Below are 13,787 nucleotides of genomic sequence, written 5' to 3' on the forward strand. Positions count from 1 at the left end.
GAAAGAAAAACTGGACAATGTAATGAATGTTTGAATATTAGTAACTTCAACGATATATGTAGATAATGGCTCAGAAAAATACCGATAAGGTAAGAGGTCTGAAAAGATAAAAGATATATTTTCTTGATCCTAAGCTTTTTGTGCATAATACTAATCAATACATCTTGGGTCTTGGTTTTAAATATGTATATACCTATTGAATGTGTGAAAAAAAACATATTCAATAGGTATACATATTTATAAACCAAGACCCAAATACCTGATCATCAAACAGCTGTCAAAGCGGATTGCTCAGTTGTTGCACAGGTATTTGGGTCTTGGTTTATAAATATTGTAGCGTGAAATCTAATAATATAATAACAAATAGCAGAGGCGGCTGAATTCCCCCAGTTAACTTTCTGAGGACCTGGCAGGATCAAAATATACAAATATGTGATTAAGCAATATATACAGATAAATGTTTAGACTACTTGTCTTTAATCAATTAGGTACAATAAATCAAAGTGACGCTGACTCCTAAGCGATCGGCTCTTACAGCTCGGCTCTTCTGGTTACTAGCTCTTACAGCACGGCTCTTATGGTTACTGGCTCTTACAGCTCAGCTCTTATGGTTACTGGCTCTTACAGCTCAGCTCTTATGATAACCGGCTCTTACAGCTCAGCTCTTATGATAACCGGCTCTTACAGCTCGGCTCTTACTGGCTCCCTCGGTAGCTTTCTTGGTAATAAACAATATTTAAAGCCAGGAAAGACTTGTTCAGTCACGTCTAACGCTTTAAATATTTATTTATTATCATTAACTAAAAGTTACCTCTGATCATTAATGGTCCGCCGCTTGTGTTGCCACTTCAGCATCAACTTCGCAATTAATACAGCTCTGCCGCTTCACTTGTATTTATACCCTATGTGGCCAACAACGCCATCTAGCGGAAACATGACTAAAATACTGCTTGTACCGGAATAACTTTTCCCGGATTGTTTCAATATGTATCAAGGTTAGAAACTCCCTAAAATTGCAACTCGCAATTAATTGCGAGTACCAAGAAAGTTAACTCGCAATTTTATAAGACTACTCGCAATTTTCATATAAAGTTAAATTTATATAAATTAAATACATGTAACTTAAGGAAAAAGTAACTACTGTACAATACAAAAATACAACTACAGTGTGACTTTTATTTAAACAAGCTTATCTTTTAAAAAGATTGGTGAGCTAGCGCTGTAGCTTAATAAAATACAGAAGAAGATATCTGAACCATTTGTTAAATTTGCTGAATCGATTAATTATTAATAGGAAGGCAGATTGGTGCACTTGGGGTTGAGTTTGGGGGGGGGGGGTCACAATTCAGAATGGTGAATCTAAGAGTGTGCTTCACGTCGGCAATGGCATAACTCCTAACTGTGCTTCAAGCATTCTGTATTTTACTGTAATTTCAATTTCGGGGTGAAAAATAAAAGGCCAGTAGAACCAATGAGCACCTTCGGGCCTTTCCGGCAAGCTCGGAAAACATATCCGAGGTTGCTGCGGTTTTCCGAGCTTGCCGGAAAGATCTATGAAGGTAGATTAGAAAAGCTATGTATTTATTACAACTTTAGAAATAACAGTCTTGGTTTTATAAGACCCGAGTTACTGTTACTTTATGTTCATTTACGTGCAGGTTAGACAACAAAACACGAAACTTCAGATCATATGTATTTTCAGATAATGAACACTAAATTGACATGTTTTTCCGACATACTCTGAAAAAGATTTTTGTTGTTGTTGCTGTTGTTTTTTCCGAGCTTCCACTTAGGTGGTAAAACTGTAAGGAAAGCTAGATGTCTAGAATCTTGGCATTATATGGCCAAATTTTTCTTGTACTTTTATGTGTAGGTTAGACAATAAATAAAAAAAAATTCAGAATCCGGATCTAGACTGGTATTGACTGTCTCGAACCTACGAAATGTATATCGCGCATATCAGACAGGAAAGGCCAGTGTAAATTCGGATCATTTCTATTTTTGTATGACAAAACGAAATTGTTATCGTACAGTCTATCTACAGTAGTTTTCCCAGAATCCCCGACCGTTAAGTCGAGCATGCGTATTTCAGAAATATAGACTAACGTAGTTGCTAGCGGTTGAGAGCGCTAGCAATTACTGATTGAAATCAAAAGCATTGTGTTCTGTCATATTATATAATTTTGCTACAGTTTCAATGCAAAAAAAATCAACTTGCAAGTTTTTGCGAGTTACCTAATTTTTAACTCGCAATTTGGGAATTCTAACTCGCGTTTTGCGAGTTGTATATAGTGAATTTCTAACCCTGATGTATGTACCTATTGATGTAAAAAAAGTACTTTTTTTTTTACATATTCAATAGGTATACGTATTTATAAACCAAGACCCAAGTACCTGTGAGCTATTGCTTTGGACTTCGTTGGCATTATGTTAGGTACACATGGGCTCATCATACTATATTTTTTGTCTCCTTACTTTTTAACCACCCCTATACGATACATGTGATAATTTTTAGACCCAGCCAAATACTGTACAGCAGCCTTGAAAATAATGGAATTCAGGTGAAAATACTGTTTATTGCTTATCAAAAAACTGTATAAAAACTGTACAATATATCAACCAAAAAAAAAACAATATAAAAGGATCATTTTTATTACATATAAACATGATAAATCAACAAATGCACTACAGCATGTAGATAAGTGTTAATTACTCAGTGCAAACAAATGCGCTACAGCATAAGTGTTAATTACTTCGTGCAAGCAACTTCTGAAGCTTTAAGAATTTCATATTCACAGCAATCCCTGTTGACAATGTTGAATTTTTAAAAGGACTGTCCATAGTGCAATCTACCAAACAAAAGTCTCTGTCTCCAGTAATCTGCATTTTTCCCACGTCACTATTAATGCATCTCTCTGACTCTCTAGGCCTATGTTACAACTTGTATAACAAAGCAGATCAAATAAGTTATGGATTAAATGTCATGTTGTTGTCGCACTTACTCTGATTGGTGTGTTATTTTCTCTTTGAAATGTCTTTCTTCTGACAAAATTTTAACAAGTTATACTGTTAAAATTGAAAAACCCCTTAATTATCCTGCTAATAAAAACAACTCAGTCTAAGAGAAGTTTTGAATCAAAAAAAAAATTTAAAAAAATATTTAGTTCATTTTTAACATAGGATGCATGCCTATTTTACCTAGGAAAAAAAACCCTCAAAGACAAAAAAAGTACTAATAAAGAAAAACAAGTTTGCTGATTCAAATGGGGAAATAACATGCAAATAATGTTTTTTAATTACTCTATCTTGGTCTAATATAATGTTAAAAATACATAATTATAAATTATGCCATATAAAATGGATTGCACTTTATTCTATATCAAATGCCAGATCATCATATTGTGATGATTCATTTAATTGTTATAACCTCATTAAATATAGAATAATGATTATTCATGGAATATGTAATCCATGTGGTTCTTATAAGTATGTGCATTTATTATAATGTGCTAGAAAATTATTTAACTTTGTACTTAAAAAATGATAGCAATTAAGCTATTTTACTTGAGAGAGATTTGCTGTAACAATAACCATGATAAAAAACTTCCATTAGTTTTTCAAAATTTAATTTTTTGTAGCAAAGTAAAGAAATTAAAGAAATAAAAGAAAAGAACCATAAACTACAAGAAGAGAATGAGAAGTTAATCAGTGAAAAGAGAGAATTATTATCCAGGTAAATATTCAATTTACCCCACTCCTCCCAAAACATTTTCCAGAAAAAAGGCTTATTTAGAAAGTTCATGTTTTCTTTTAACATGTTTAACTTACACTTGTTTGTTCCTGTACTGTAAAATCACTTTCTTTTTTGGCAGTCAAATTTTTGTGGTTTGAGGGAAAAAAAATTGGTTCATACATGTAAGTTAAAGAATTGAAGATATGATACTGTCTTTAGAAAGTTTAACATAGTTTTGTGAACATGAATTCATTTCATGCCATAGAAATTCAACCTTCACAAAAATTAATGATTTCACAGTATTTCGTAAAGTTGTCCATTATATAAACATATATGGATTTGAATAAAATTTTGGGAAACTATTTTGATTATTGTCTGAATTAATTGTTCTGAAATTTATTGAACCCAGTTTAAATTGTAAGATTTATAGTGTGTAATTTGGTGAGAGGGATACAGGTTTTTCCTTCTTGGGACCTTAAATGGAGATATTTTATCCTTTTCATTTATTTTTGAAAAATATTAATTTATATAATTCTAGGCTAAGTCAAGTAGCAGGTGTTCGCATGACTGAAAACAATCCTGGTATTGCTGATTTAAGTGATATCAATCGTCCGATTAACCTAGGAGAGGTATTCTCTGAAATCTATGACAACGAATATACAGATGTGTTTGCTAAAATAAAAGAAAGAGAGGGAGAGGAAAAGATCAAAGAAATTCATAGCAAAATGTTAAATACTGCAGAGGTAGATATATGTTTTATTTTTAATTCCATAATTAGAGTTATTTTCCATAGCAAAGCCATCTCCCTGACTTAAATTTGCAAGCACTTTAGCAATATGTTGATTGTTGAAGTAATTATAGAAATAATGATTTTTAGCTTACTTCGACAACATCCAGATGAACTAATGCTATACCCCCTGTGTAAGGGTCCTGGTTGAAAGCTTATTAAGTCTATTCCCAAGGAATTGTAAGCTCTTTCTGGACCATGCTTGCATGGATGATCCAACTAGGGACACACACTACCAGACTTGCTTTAGATGCTGGATCTGACCTACATTTTCTAGTTGAGTGACCAGATAATGTTTCAGCAGCAGGTCTATTCCAAAGTGACAATAAATCCTTTATTGACCAAATTTGCATGGATCATGCATCTAGGGATGCATAGTAGTAGACATGCTTCAGATGTTTGATCTGACTTACATTTTTCAGATGAATGACCAGGTTAAAGTTTTTTAAGCAAGTCCCTACCTGCACCAAAGTTGTATACAGGATGCACACTACCAGACCTGCTTTGGATGCTGGATCTGACCTACATTTTCAGTAGGTTTAACTTTTTGAAGCAGATTCATTCCAAAGTAACCATAAGCCCTTTTTTGGACCAAACTTGCAAAGATGATGCACATTACCAGACAGGCTTCAGCTGCTGGATATGACCTATATTTTCCTGTTGAGTGACGATGTTTTTTTTAGTTTTTGGAACAGGTCTTTTCCTTGGTAACTATAAAGGCTATGGTCACCAAACTTGCATGGATGATGCATTTAGAGATACACATTACCATCCTGGCTTCAGATGCTGAGTCTGAGTTACATTGTGAAGCAAGTCAATTCCTAAATTACTGTATGTCCTACCTGGACCCAAGTTGCATGGATGATGCAGCTATACATGATCCATCTAGGGATGCACATTACTAGAAATGTTTTGAATGCTGGACATGACCTACCTTTTCTAGATGACTGAATAGGTTTAAATTTTTTTTTTAGCAGATAGATCCATTCCCAAGTAACTGTAAGCCTTTTTTGGACCAACTTGCCAAGATTATGCATCTAGGAATGTAGGCTTTAGATACTGGATATGACATATATTTTTCAGTTGAGTGACCATGCTTAAGTTTTTGGAGCAGGTCCATTCCTGGGTAACTATCAACTATATAGTCACCAAACTTGTGTGGATGATGCATCCATGGATGCACACTACCAGCCTGGCTACAGATGCTGGGTCTGACGTATATTTTGAAGCAAGTCTATTCCCAATTTACTTTATATATCCTAGGTCTATTCCCAGCGAAATTCCTATGGTGTGACAAACATGAAGGTGAAAAATTAAATCTCAATTATATCAAAATTTTCCTTGATATTTCATCTAACATTAAAATATATGTAAAATCTCTACAATTTGCAAAAATCTCACAAAGATTGAAATTATTTGCTTATGAAATATTGTACACACACTAAAGAGGGCAAAGAGAGTCATTTTCTCATACTATAACACTATTTTTTGATATGAGTGGGTCTTCGCTCCATTTTTTTGAAAGTTAATTCTCGAAGTTTGCATAAAAATATACATGTTTTAGTTTCTAAAAATATGGAGCAAAGACCCACTATAACTTAAAAATATACTTTTATGACATATCATTCGCATCTTTTCAAGAAATTCTTGAAGCCCATTAAGTCAAGGGTCATACATGTATCACAAACATGATTTAAATGCCACTATTCATCAGGACTTGTGTAGTCTAGTGGTTAATGTGCTAGTCTCGAAAAAAAAAATGATACTCAGGATTTTTATTGTTATTAAAGGTTCAAACCCCACGAATACCACATTATTTTTTTTGATAAAAGAATAAATTTTGCCAAGAAAATTTTCCTCAGAAAAGTTTTGTTGATCAAAATTTCATAAATTTCATGAGAACTTAATTTACTCTAAATACTGCATTCACAAATTGAATATGGTTTTTATATATCTGAAGATATAGGCTTTCTGCACACTATGTTTGCCCATCTTCATACTACAAGTCCTACCTGGACAAAAGTTGCATGGAAGATGCAGTGAAGGATTGCACTTCCAGACTTGTTAGGATGCTGAATCTGCCCTACATTATGGAGCAGGTCCATTCCCAAGTAACTATAAGCCCTACCTGTACATTGATGATGCATCTAAGGATGCAGACCTTCAGACTTGCTTCAGATGCTGGATTTGACCTACTTTTCAAAACAAAAACATTCATTGACAGCTGGGTTTTCAGGCAGAATGCATTTCTTAACCCTCGAAACAAACTGTTGCCTTAAGCCTAAAGGCCTCAGGCAAAGAATTTGTTCCTGGGTCTGACTAAAATGAAAATGCTTGTTGTTCTTGAACTAAGTCAATAAAGCTATAATAACACCACAGAAAGGTGCTCATAATGCCAACTTCTTGTAAATCTGTACTGACTGTGTTAAAATAAACTATGAAAAGTTTAATAAGTCCTGGGATAAAGAGCCAGTAATGTTGTTCAAGTTCAGTATTTCAGTGTATATATGCTTACACAATTTTCAAGTAGATGTTATCAGAATTTTTTAAATTTCAATAAGATATAAGCTGGAAAAAGTACAATTGTTGCAAATATTTATCCATGATGGTTTTTAATTTAAATGTAAAGTTCAGAAATTTTGATTTGATTTTCAGAGTTGTTTAAAATTTTGTCAAGAGAGGGCAGAAGTACAGTTTGGGAAGATCGTGGAAGCTGTTGGTTTATCTGCCCAAGTAAGAAATCTCTGATACTGAATATTCTCTTACTCATAATATAAATTTATTTCATTCACTCTGTAAACTTTTGAATATGCATGTAAATATATATTGCATGACTCAAGTAATTAAGTGGATTTTTTTTACTGTATCAAGAAGGAAAAAGAAGGAAAAGATCATTTACCTAAAGGTGTGTTGAAACACATCAAAGAATTACGGACTTCATTATTGGAGAAAGAACAGCCCCATCTTGAAGAGGTACTGTAACTTCAATATATAGCTCTGATTTACAGGAATATCAAAAATGTCATTTATGTCTCAAATTATTTTTAAATTTGCACACATACATGGAAAAAATACTTGATTTACAATGAATAATAATAAGATATTGCTACTAGTTAGAGTATCAGAACTTTTACTCATTTGAACTTATAAAGCACACACAGCTGCAGTTAATGCTTAAATATTGTGAGTCAATTTTATGTTATTTCCAATCTGTATGTTTATTTGATGCATAGGATTATCTGAACAAAACAAAGGGTCCTGGTTTGCTGGATTTTAAAGATGAAGATGTAAAAAATTTTGTATGCCGATGCTTATCATTATTTTGGAAGGCATGCATACAGACACCCCCATTGTGTTTTGACTTTGATATAAAGTCAGGTACTCAGTATGATAACTCAGTCCACAGGAAATGCACAGTTAATGGATCTGAAATAGACTATACTGTGTGGCCTGTAATGTATTTGCATGAAAAAGGACCTGTTCTTGTCAAAGGAATTGTTCAGTGTAAAAAGGAAAAGAATGAAACAAAGACTAAAGCATCTGCTGACAAACCTCAGAACCTTCCAGGCAGAGCTGTCAAAGTAGAGACAGATAATCAACAGGAAAAGAAAACTCGAACTTCTCAAGGCCCCTCACCTTCTAAACCTGCTGATAGAGTGGCAAAGAAAACTCAAGATAATCAAGCATCAAATGTTAAGTCACCAAATAGAGATCAACAGTAAAGATCCATATATTCTAGGTCATTATTTATTACAAGAATTGAAATTTACTACCAAGGATTAAACTTTATATGTACATAAAATTTTAATTTAGTTATATTTTTTTCCTGCCAATGAATAATTCTTAAATTAAATTACTTGACAATCAAATATATCAATCATATGGTAAAAATCAAGTGTAATATTTTCATAGATATTTAGTTTTACTGGTTTAAAACCAGGAGAGCTTATGCAATAGTTGGGTGTCTACCTTCTGTCATCTTGTCTATAAAACTTTTAAAAAATCCTACCCTCCAAGATATTTTCTATGATTTCAATAAATATTGGTCCACAGTATTCAATGAATGGTATATCAGACTAGCTAAGGAAAAACAGTACATGAATTCCTCCTCCAATTTCGCTCAGAGAAGGTATGATTGTTTATACGCGATCAAAATTAGATCTAAGGTGCAATCTCTCTTGTTTGTTCATATGATTTACATTTATGAAAAATTTGAAGCATTTCATTTTTTTATTTTAACATTTGAAGGAAGAGTAAATCAGCCGTGCACTTGATTTCGAAGCATCTGCTCAACTTCAACAAAACGAACTTGAGTCTTGACATTTTAGGTGGCCATGAACCTTGAGACGGTACAATTCTTTAATTTATTTAATTTGAATCTTTAATTTTGGCTATTGTTTTTTGATGAACGATAACACTGCATATTGACAATCAAAATAAAAATTAGGTTCTTATATAACGTTACTATGGCTGGTTCAAGGAGAAGTGATTTTTTAAGTTTACAGACGTAAATTACACCAGTAGAGTGAATCAGAGATCTACTGTAACAATGTGTTTTTCATTTAAATTTTTTTTTAAATAATTATTGTTTTGTTTAGTAAAATTACTTAATACTATGATATTCAAATATGTTTCAGTCTGAAATCAAATGTTAGAAATAAGCTCTTGATTTACACCTAAGGTGAGCGCTTTATCTTTTATCCACTAATTTGTGAACAGGAAGCACTTTGAACTGTTTGAACTAATTTTTTAAATCCCATTAAGGTCAATTTAAAACGAGTTTTATGAAATTTTGATTATATCATTTCTTAGCATTGTATGGTTTTGCGCAAACTTGTAAAAGTGAAAGTCACACATAGACTATGCATTCTCATTGTTTTTGTTTTGTTTTTAAATTTTTATTTATTTTATTTTATTTTTTAATTATAAAGCTTTCTTTCCAGACAGATTTTATACATGAAGTAAACTTTTCAAATACGACTAGTTTAAAAAGTAGTTATATTGCAGATTGTATTTGATAAAATCTATTAGATTGGACAAAACATATGTCTATAATATCCGTCCATCTAGTCTTCCATCTATTTGTTTATACATGTATTTAGTATACATTAACAGCAGTGAAATCTATTACTTGTTCAGTATGACGTGTTTAATATGGTATAATTTGATTTTTGCCTAGTAAGGTAATTTGAAATTCCCTTTCCTTTAATTTGAAATATTTATTCTAAATTATTAATCTACTCTTGCGTTTTATACTGAAGTTTGAAGAAAAGGAAATTAAAAAAAAACAACAAACTATTCCAATAAAGTCTATTAATATTGAGCAAAATCGTTCACTGTAATCTTTTGATTTATCAAGTGCATGTATTTTTACCCAACAGTATTAATCTAGGGATGATGCTGAGCGCAATCAAAAAATCATTTAATAATAGTGTTCAAGACACTTTAAATTTGTACTGCCTGTATAAAACTCTTTTTCATAAAAGAAAATTGTTATTTTCACCTCTTTATAAAGTCTTTTTAAGGTCACTGAATGAACAGAAAAAATATTTTAAAGTTACATGTATGTATATCCTTTAAGATACATTTACATGTGTCTTATACATTTTGTCTCCATTTTATTTTTCTGTTTGTAATTTTTAAGTATCCCATCTAATGGCAATTATTCTTTTTAATATAATTTATAAATATGGCCACGGATGTTTTCTATTAACAATTGATGTAGCATCAGTAGATAAGAATTTGATGATTTTTATTGATTTTTCTGTTGTTGATTATATAAAGAACAAAAAAAGCTCTACATTTTAAACTTGGATGGCAGAAATTTTAAATAATTGCGTTCATAAAGGCAACTCAGTATGTTTAATGAAATACTCAGACTTTGAACAGCACAGTGTGATCATGTGCACAGCAAATACAAATTCTTTTTGTTGAATAGATACTTGCGAATTCTTGTGAATTTGTTTATAAGTACGTGTAGTAGGTTTTTTCATTCTGAATGACAAGTAAATTTTTAAGTTTTAATATGTAAAAAAGGAGTGCACCGAAAAGGTACACGGCACGTTGAAATTTTTGATGCATGGTTGATGATATCTATTTATACATATCGAAGTCACAAGCAGTGACCGTCATTTGCAGCTACAATTGTTTCATATCTGAATTTCTCTGATGGTAATGGGTTTTACAGTGTGAAAGATACGACCTTGGTACGGTTGACTATGTACATGTGTACAGCTATGGAATTCCAAAATGAGGTCATACTGGTCTACTTTTGAGTCATGCCATCTCTCCCCCACCCCCAATGTACTAACGTGCAAGGTAAGATAGAGGTCTCAAACTTTCAAGATATGATCCAAACACAATTCGAATACCTAGCAAGAAAATTCAGAAATGAGGTCATCATGACCTATACTCTTTGGTCACTACACACTCGTTTTCATGCAAGATGCACCACCTTGCATAGCTCATAGCGAGCAATATATGATCACAAATAGACAGAATTGTCTAAGTAAAGCTTTACATTCCAAAATGAGATCGCTGCTACTTACTTTAAGGTTGTTAGCATAGCTAAAATACAAAATAAACTACATGGTTTGATAGTCCTAAACTTCGCAAAATGAAAGCTATGACCTGAACATGCAGGAACTAATGGGAAGACTGGAAACGCCATAAGACAGATGTGATTAATTGATTGTGTGTCCCAGTTGAGATTTTTTCATCCACCATCTACCGGTAAACTTCAAATTTAGACCTATACTCGACACTCCGGGCCATTGAACAGTATGGGTTCTCAACTTCTTTCTTGTGCCAACGCCTACACTACAGTGGCACTGGACCTAAGTTTTTAAGGTCTCATTCGAAAGACTCGGGACTCTCACTTCTAATGCCAGGCGCTTGGCGAAAGAACAACTGTGACGGCACATATTGGTGAATACCTACTCTCACTGCATATATTGTCGTCCATCGGTACATATTGTCGCCGGTGTAAAGACGAATAATGACCCCCGTAGAAAAATAACCGGGGGTCATTTTTTGCCGTTGAAAAATGACCTCCCAACCGTAGAAAAATGTAATGCATGTATTTTGTAAAAAAAAAAAAAAAAAAAAAAAAAAAAAAAAAAAAAAAATTAGGGGTTAATTTTCTACAAGTGCAACCTTTAAAAAATTACTCCCGTTGAATAATGACCCCCTCCCAACAGAGTGATAAAAAATTTAAATTAGGTAATTGATGACAAGGCTTGGTTCTCAACGTTTAATTCTCATTATATGTGTTTGGATCTATTATACATTTTTAGACACTAAAAGCAAACTAGCAAAAACACTATGATAAACCTGAATTCAATTTTTCTTTCGTCAGCATCCCTTATTTATATAGAAATATACCATTATCGTCTGCATATGGAGTTTATGTCTCCCAAATGTTCTACTTACGAAAAATTTCTTAAACGAGCAAGCTATTGACAAATAAGTTGATAATACAAGGATATCCACCGTTTCGTTTTATCAACATTTGGCAAATTTTATGGTCGATACAATGACCTTGTTAGCATATTCAATCCATCGTTAAGTCGAATCTTTACTGACTTTTTTCATACTAATTGTTAGACCATTATTTACACACTGAATTGTCTACGTTTTTTAGCTCTACTGGTCAGAGACCAGAAGAGCTTATGCGATAATAAGGTGTCCGTCGTCCGTCCGTCTAGCTGTCTGCTGTCCGTAAACAATTTTTCAAAACGCTACTCCTCCTACAGTTTTGGTCTGATTTCAATATAACTTGGCACACATGTAAACTACACAAAGATTCATAATTTAGTGCATCGGTTTTTGATTTCGATGAACGGTGTTGCCATGGTTCCTAAAAATAGAAATTTCTGTGAAATTCCTTTAAAACGCTACTCCTCCTACAGTTTTGGTCTGATTTCAGTATAACTTGGGTCACAAGTAGACTGTACAATGGTACATCATTTAGTACATCGTTTTTTGATTTCGATGAAGGTGTTGCCATGGTTACTAAAAATAGAAAATTCTGTGAAATTCCTTGAAAACACTACTCCTCCTACAGTTTTGGTCTGAATTTAATATAACTTGGCATACAAGTAGACTACACCAAGATACATAATTTAGTGCATCGGTTTTTGATTTCGATGAACGGTATTGCCATGGTTACTAAAAATAGAAATTTCTGTGAAATTCATTTAAAAGGCTACTCCTGCTACAGTTTTAGTCTGTTTTTAATATAATTTGGCATACAAGAAGACAATACTAAGATAAACAATTTAATGCATCGGTTTTTTATTTCGCTGAACAGTGTTGCAATGGTTACTAAAAATAGAAATTTCTGTGAAATTCCTTTAAAACGTTACTCCTCCTACAGTTTTGGTCTGATTTCAATCTTATTTGGCACATAATTAGAATACACTACGATACGTAATATGTAGTTCGGTTTTTGATTTCATTGAATGATGTTGTCATGGTTACTGAAAATAGAAATTTCTGTGAAATACTTTCAAAACGCTACTCCTCCTACAGATTTCGTTTGATTTCAATATAAATTGGCACAGAGGTAGACTACATTAAGATATATTATTCTATTTATTGTTGCATGTTGCAAAGTTTCAAATCCAAGTGCTACTTTCCTTTGTTGTACGTACAGACCAGTAGAGCTACAGTCTCATCAGAGACTTCTGGTTTTTAGTTTGCCCGATCATGAAAAGGAGCCCACTGCGCCTGTGACGGGTTAACAATATGAGCCGCTGCATGGCTGCATATTTCTTCGTCCATTATGCAGGAGGAAAAAAGCATCATCTCGGCAATAATTGTCGCCGGCGACAAAATATATCGAAGGACGACAATATATGCAGTGAGGGTAGGTACATATTGTCATCGGCGACTAAATGTGCAGAAAGACAATATGTACCGTCACAACAGTCAATAGTACATGTACCTATCTTCATGTCTTGGGTTTGACGCGGCACTGCCAATGAGAATCGATCCCGGTTCTCCCGATCACAAAGTGAATGCCATACCACTAGGCTACCGTACGTGGCCGCTATTAGGCGGGTGTATTATATTAATAGAAAAAATTGAGTGAAATGTGAATATTTTCTGTCATGTGTGAGAGGAGGTAAAATTCAGGTTAAGAGACGATTTTTGCTTCACTGTTACAGATCTATCGTCGGCAATCTTCCATAGACGACGTGTTTTCAATTTGATGTATCACAAGCAGTCGTGAATAAGACAAATTAAGTAATAATACACAAGTAG

The 13,787-nt window shown here is 33.2% G+C and overlaps 1 protein-coding gene across 1 annotated transcript; it reads left to right on the forward strand.

The window, feature by feature from the left end:
* On the forward strand, nucleotides 1-10,248 carry LOC133173653 (uncharacterized). Its single transcript, XM_061308639.1, has 6 exons — nucleotides 1-89; nucleotides 3,639-3,733; nucleotides 4,272-4,476; nucleotides 7,176-7,253; nucleotides 7,392-7,493; nucleotides 7,754-10,248. The coding sequence occupies exons 1-6, from the start codon at nucleotides 66-68 to the stop codon at nucleotides 8,240-8,242; spliced, it is 993 nt and encodes a 330-aa protein (XP_061164623.1). The 5' UTR covers nucleotides 1-65; the 3' UTR covers nucleotides 8,243-10,248.
* The last annotated feature ends 3,539 nt before the right edge of the window (nucleotides 10,249-13,787 follow it).

The sequence above is a fragment of the Saccostrea echinata genome, unplaced genomic scaffold (assembly GCF_033153115.1).
Source record: "Saccostrea echinata isolate AGI-Se365-2 ecotype Australia unplaced genomic scaffold, CSIRO_AGI_Sech_v1 ptg000056l, whole genome shotgun sequence".
Taxonomy (NCBI): Eukaryota; Metazoa; Mollusca; class Bivalvia; order Ostreida; family Ostreidae; genus Saccostrea; species Saccostrea echinata.

Excerpts from the sequence above, each read along its gene's own strand:
- LOC133173653 (XM_061308639.1), top strand. The coding sequence starts at position 66 with ATGGCTCAGAAAAATACCGATAAG. Across the intron at positions 90-3,638 it reads CTCAGAAAAATACCGATAAG|CAAAGTAAAGAAATTAAAGA; the intron begins GTAAGAGGTCTG and ends AATTTTTTGTAG. Across the intron at positions 7,494-7,753 it reads AACAGCCCCATCTTGAAGAG|GATTATCTGAACAAAACAAA; the intron begins GTACTGTAACTT and ends TTTGATGCATAG.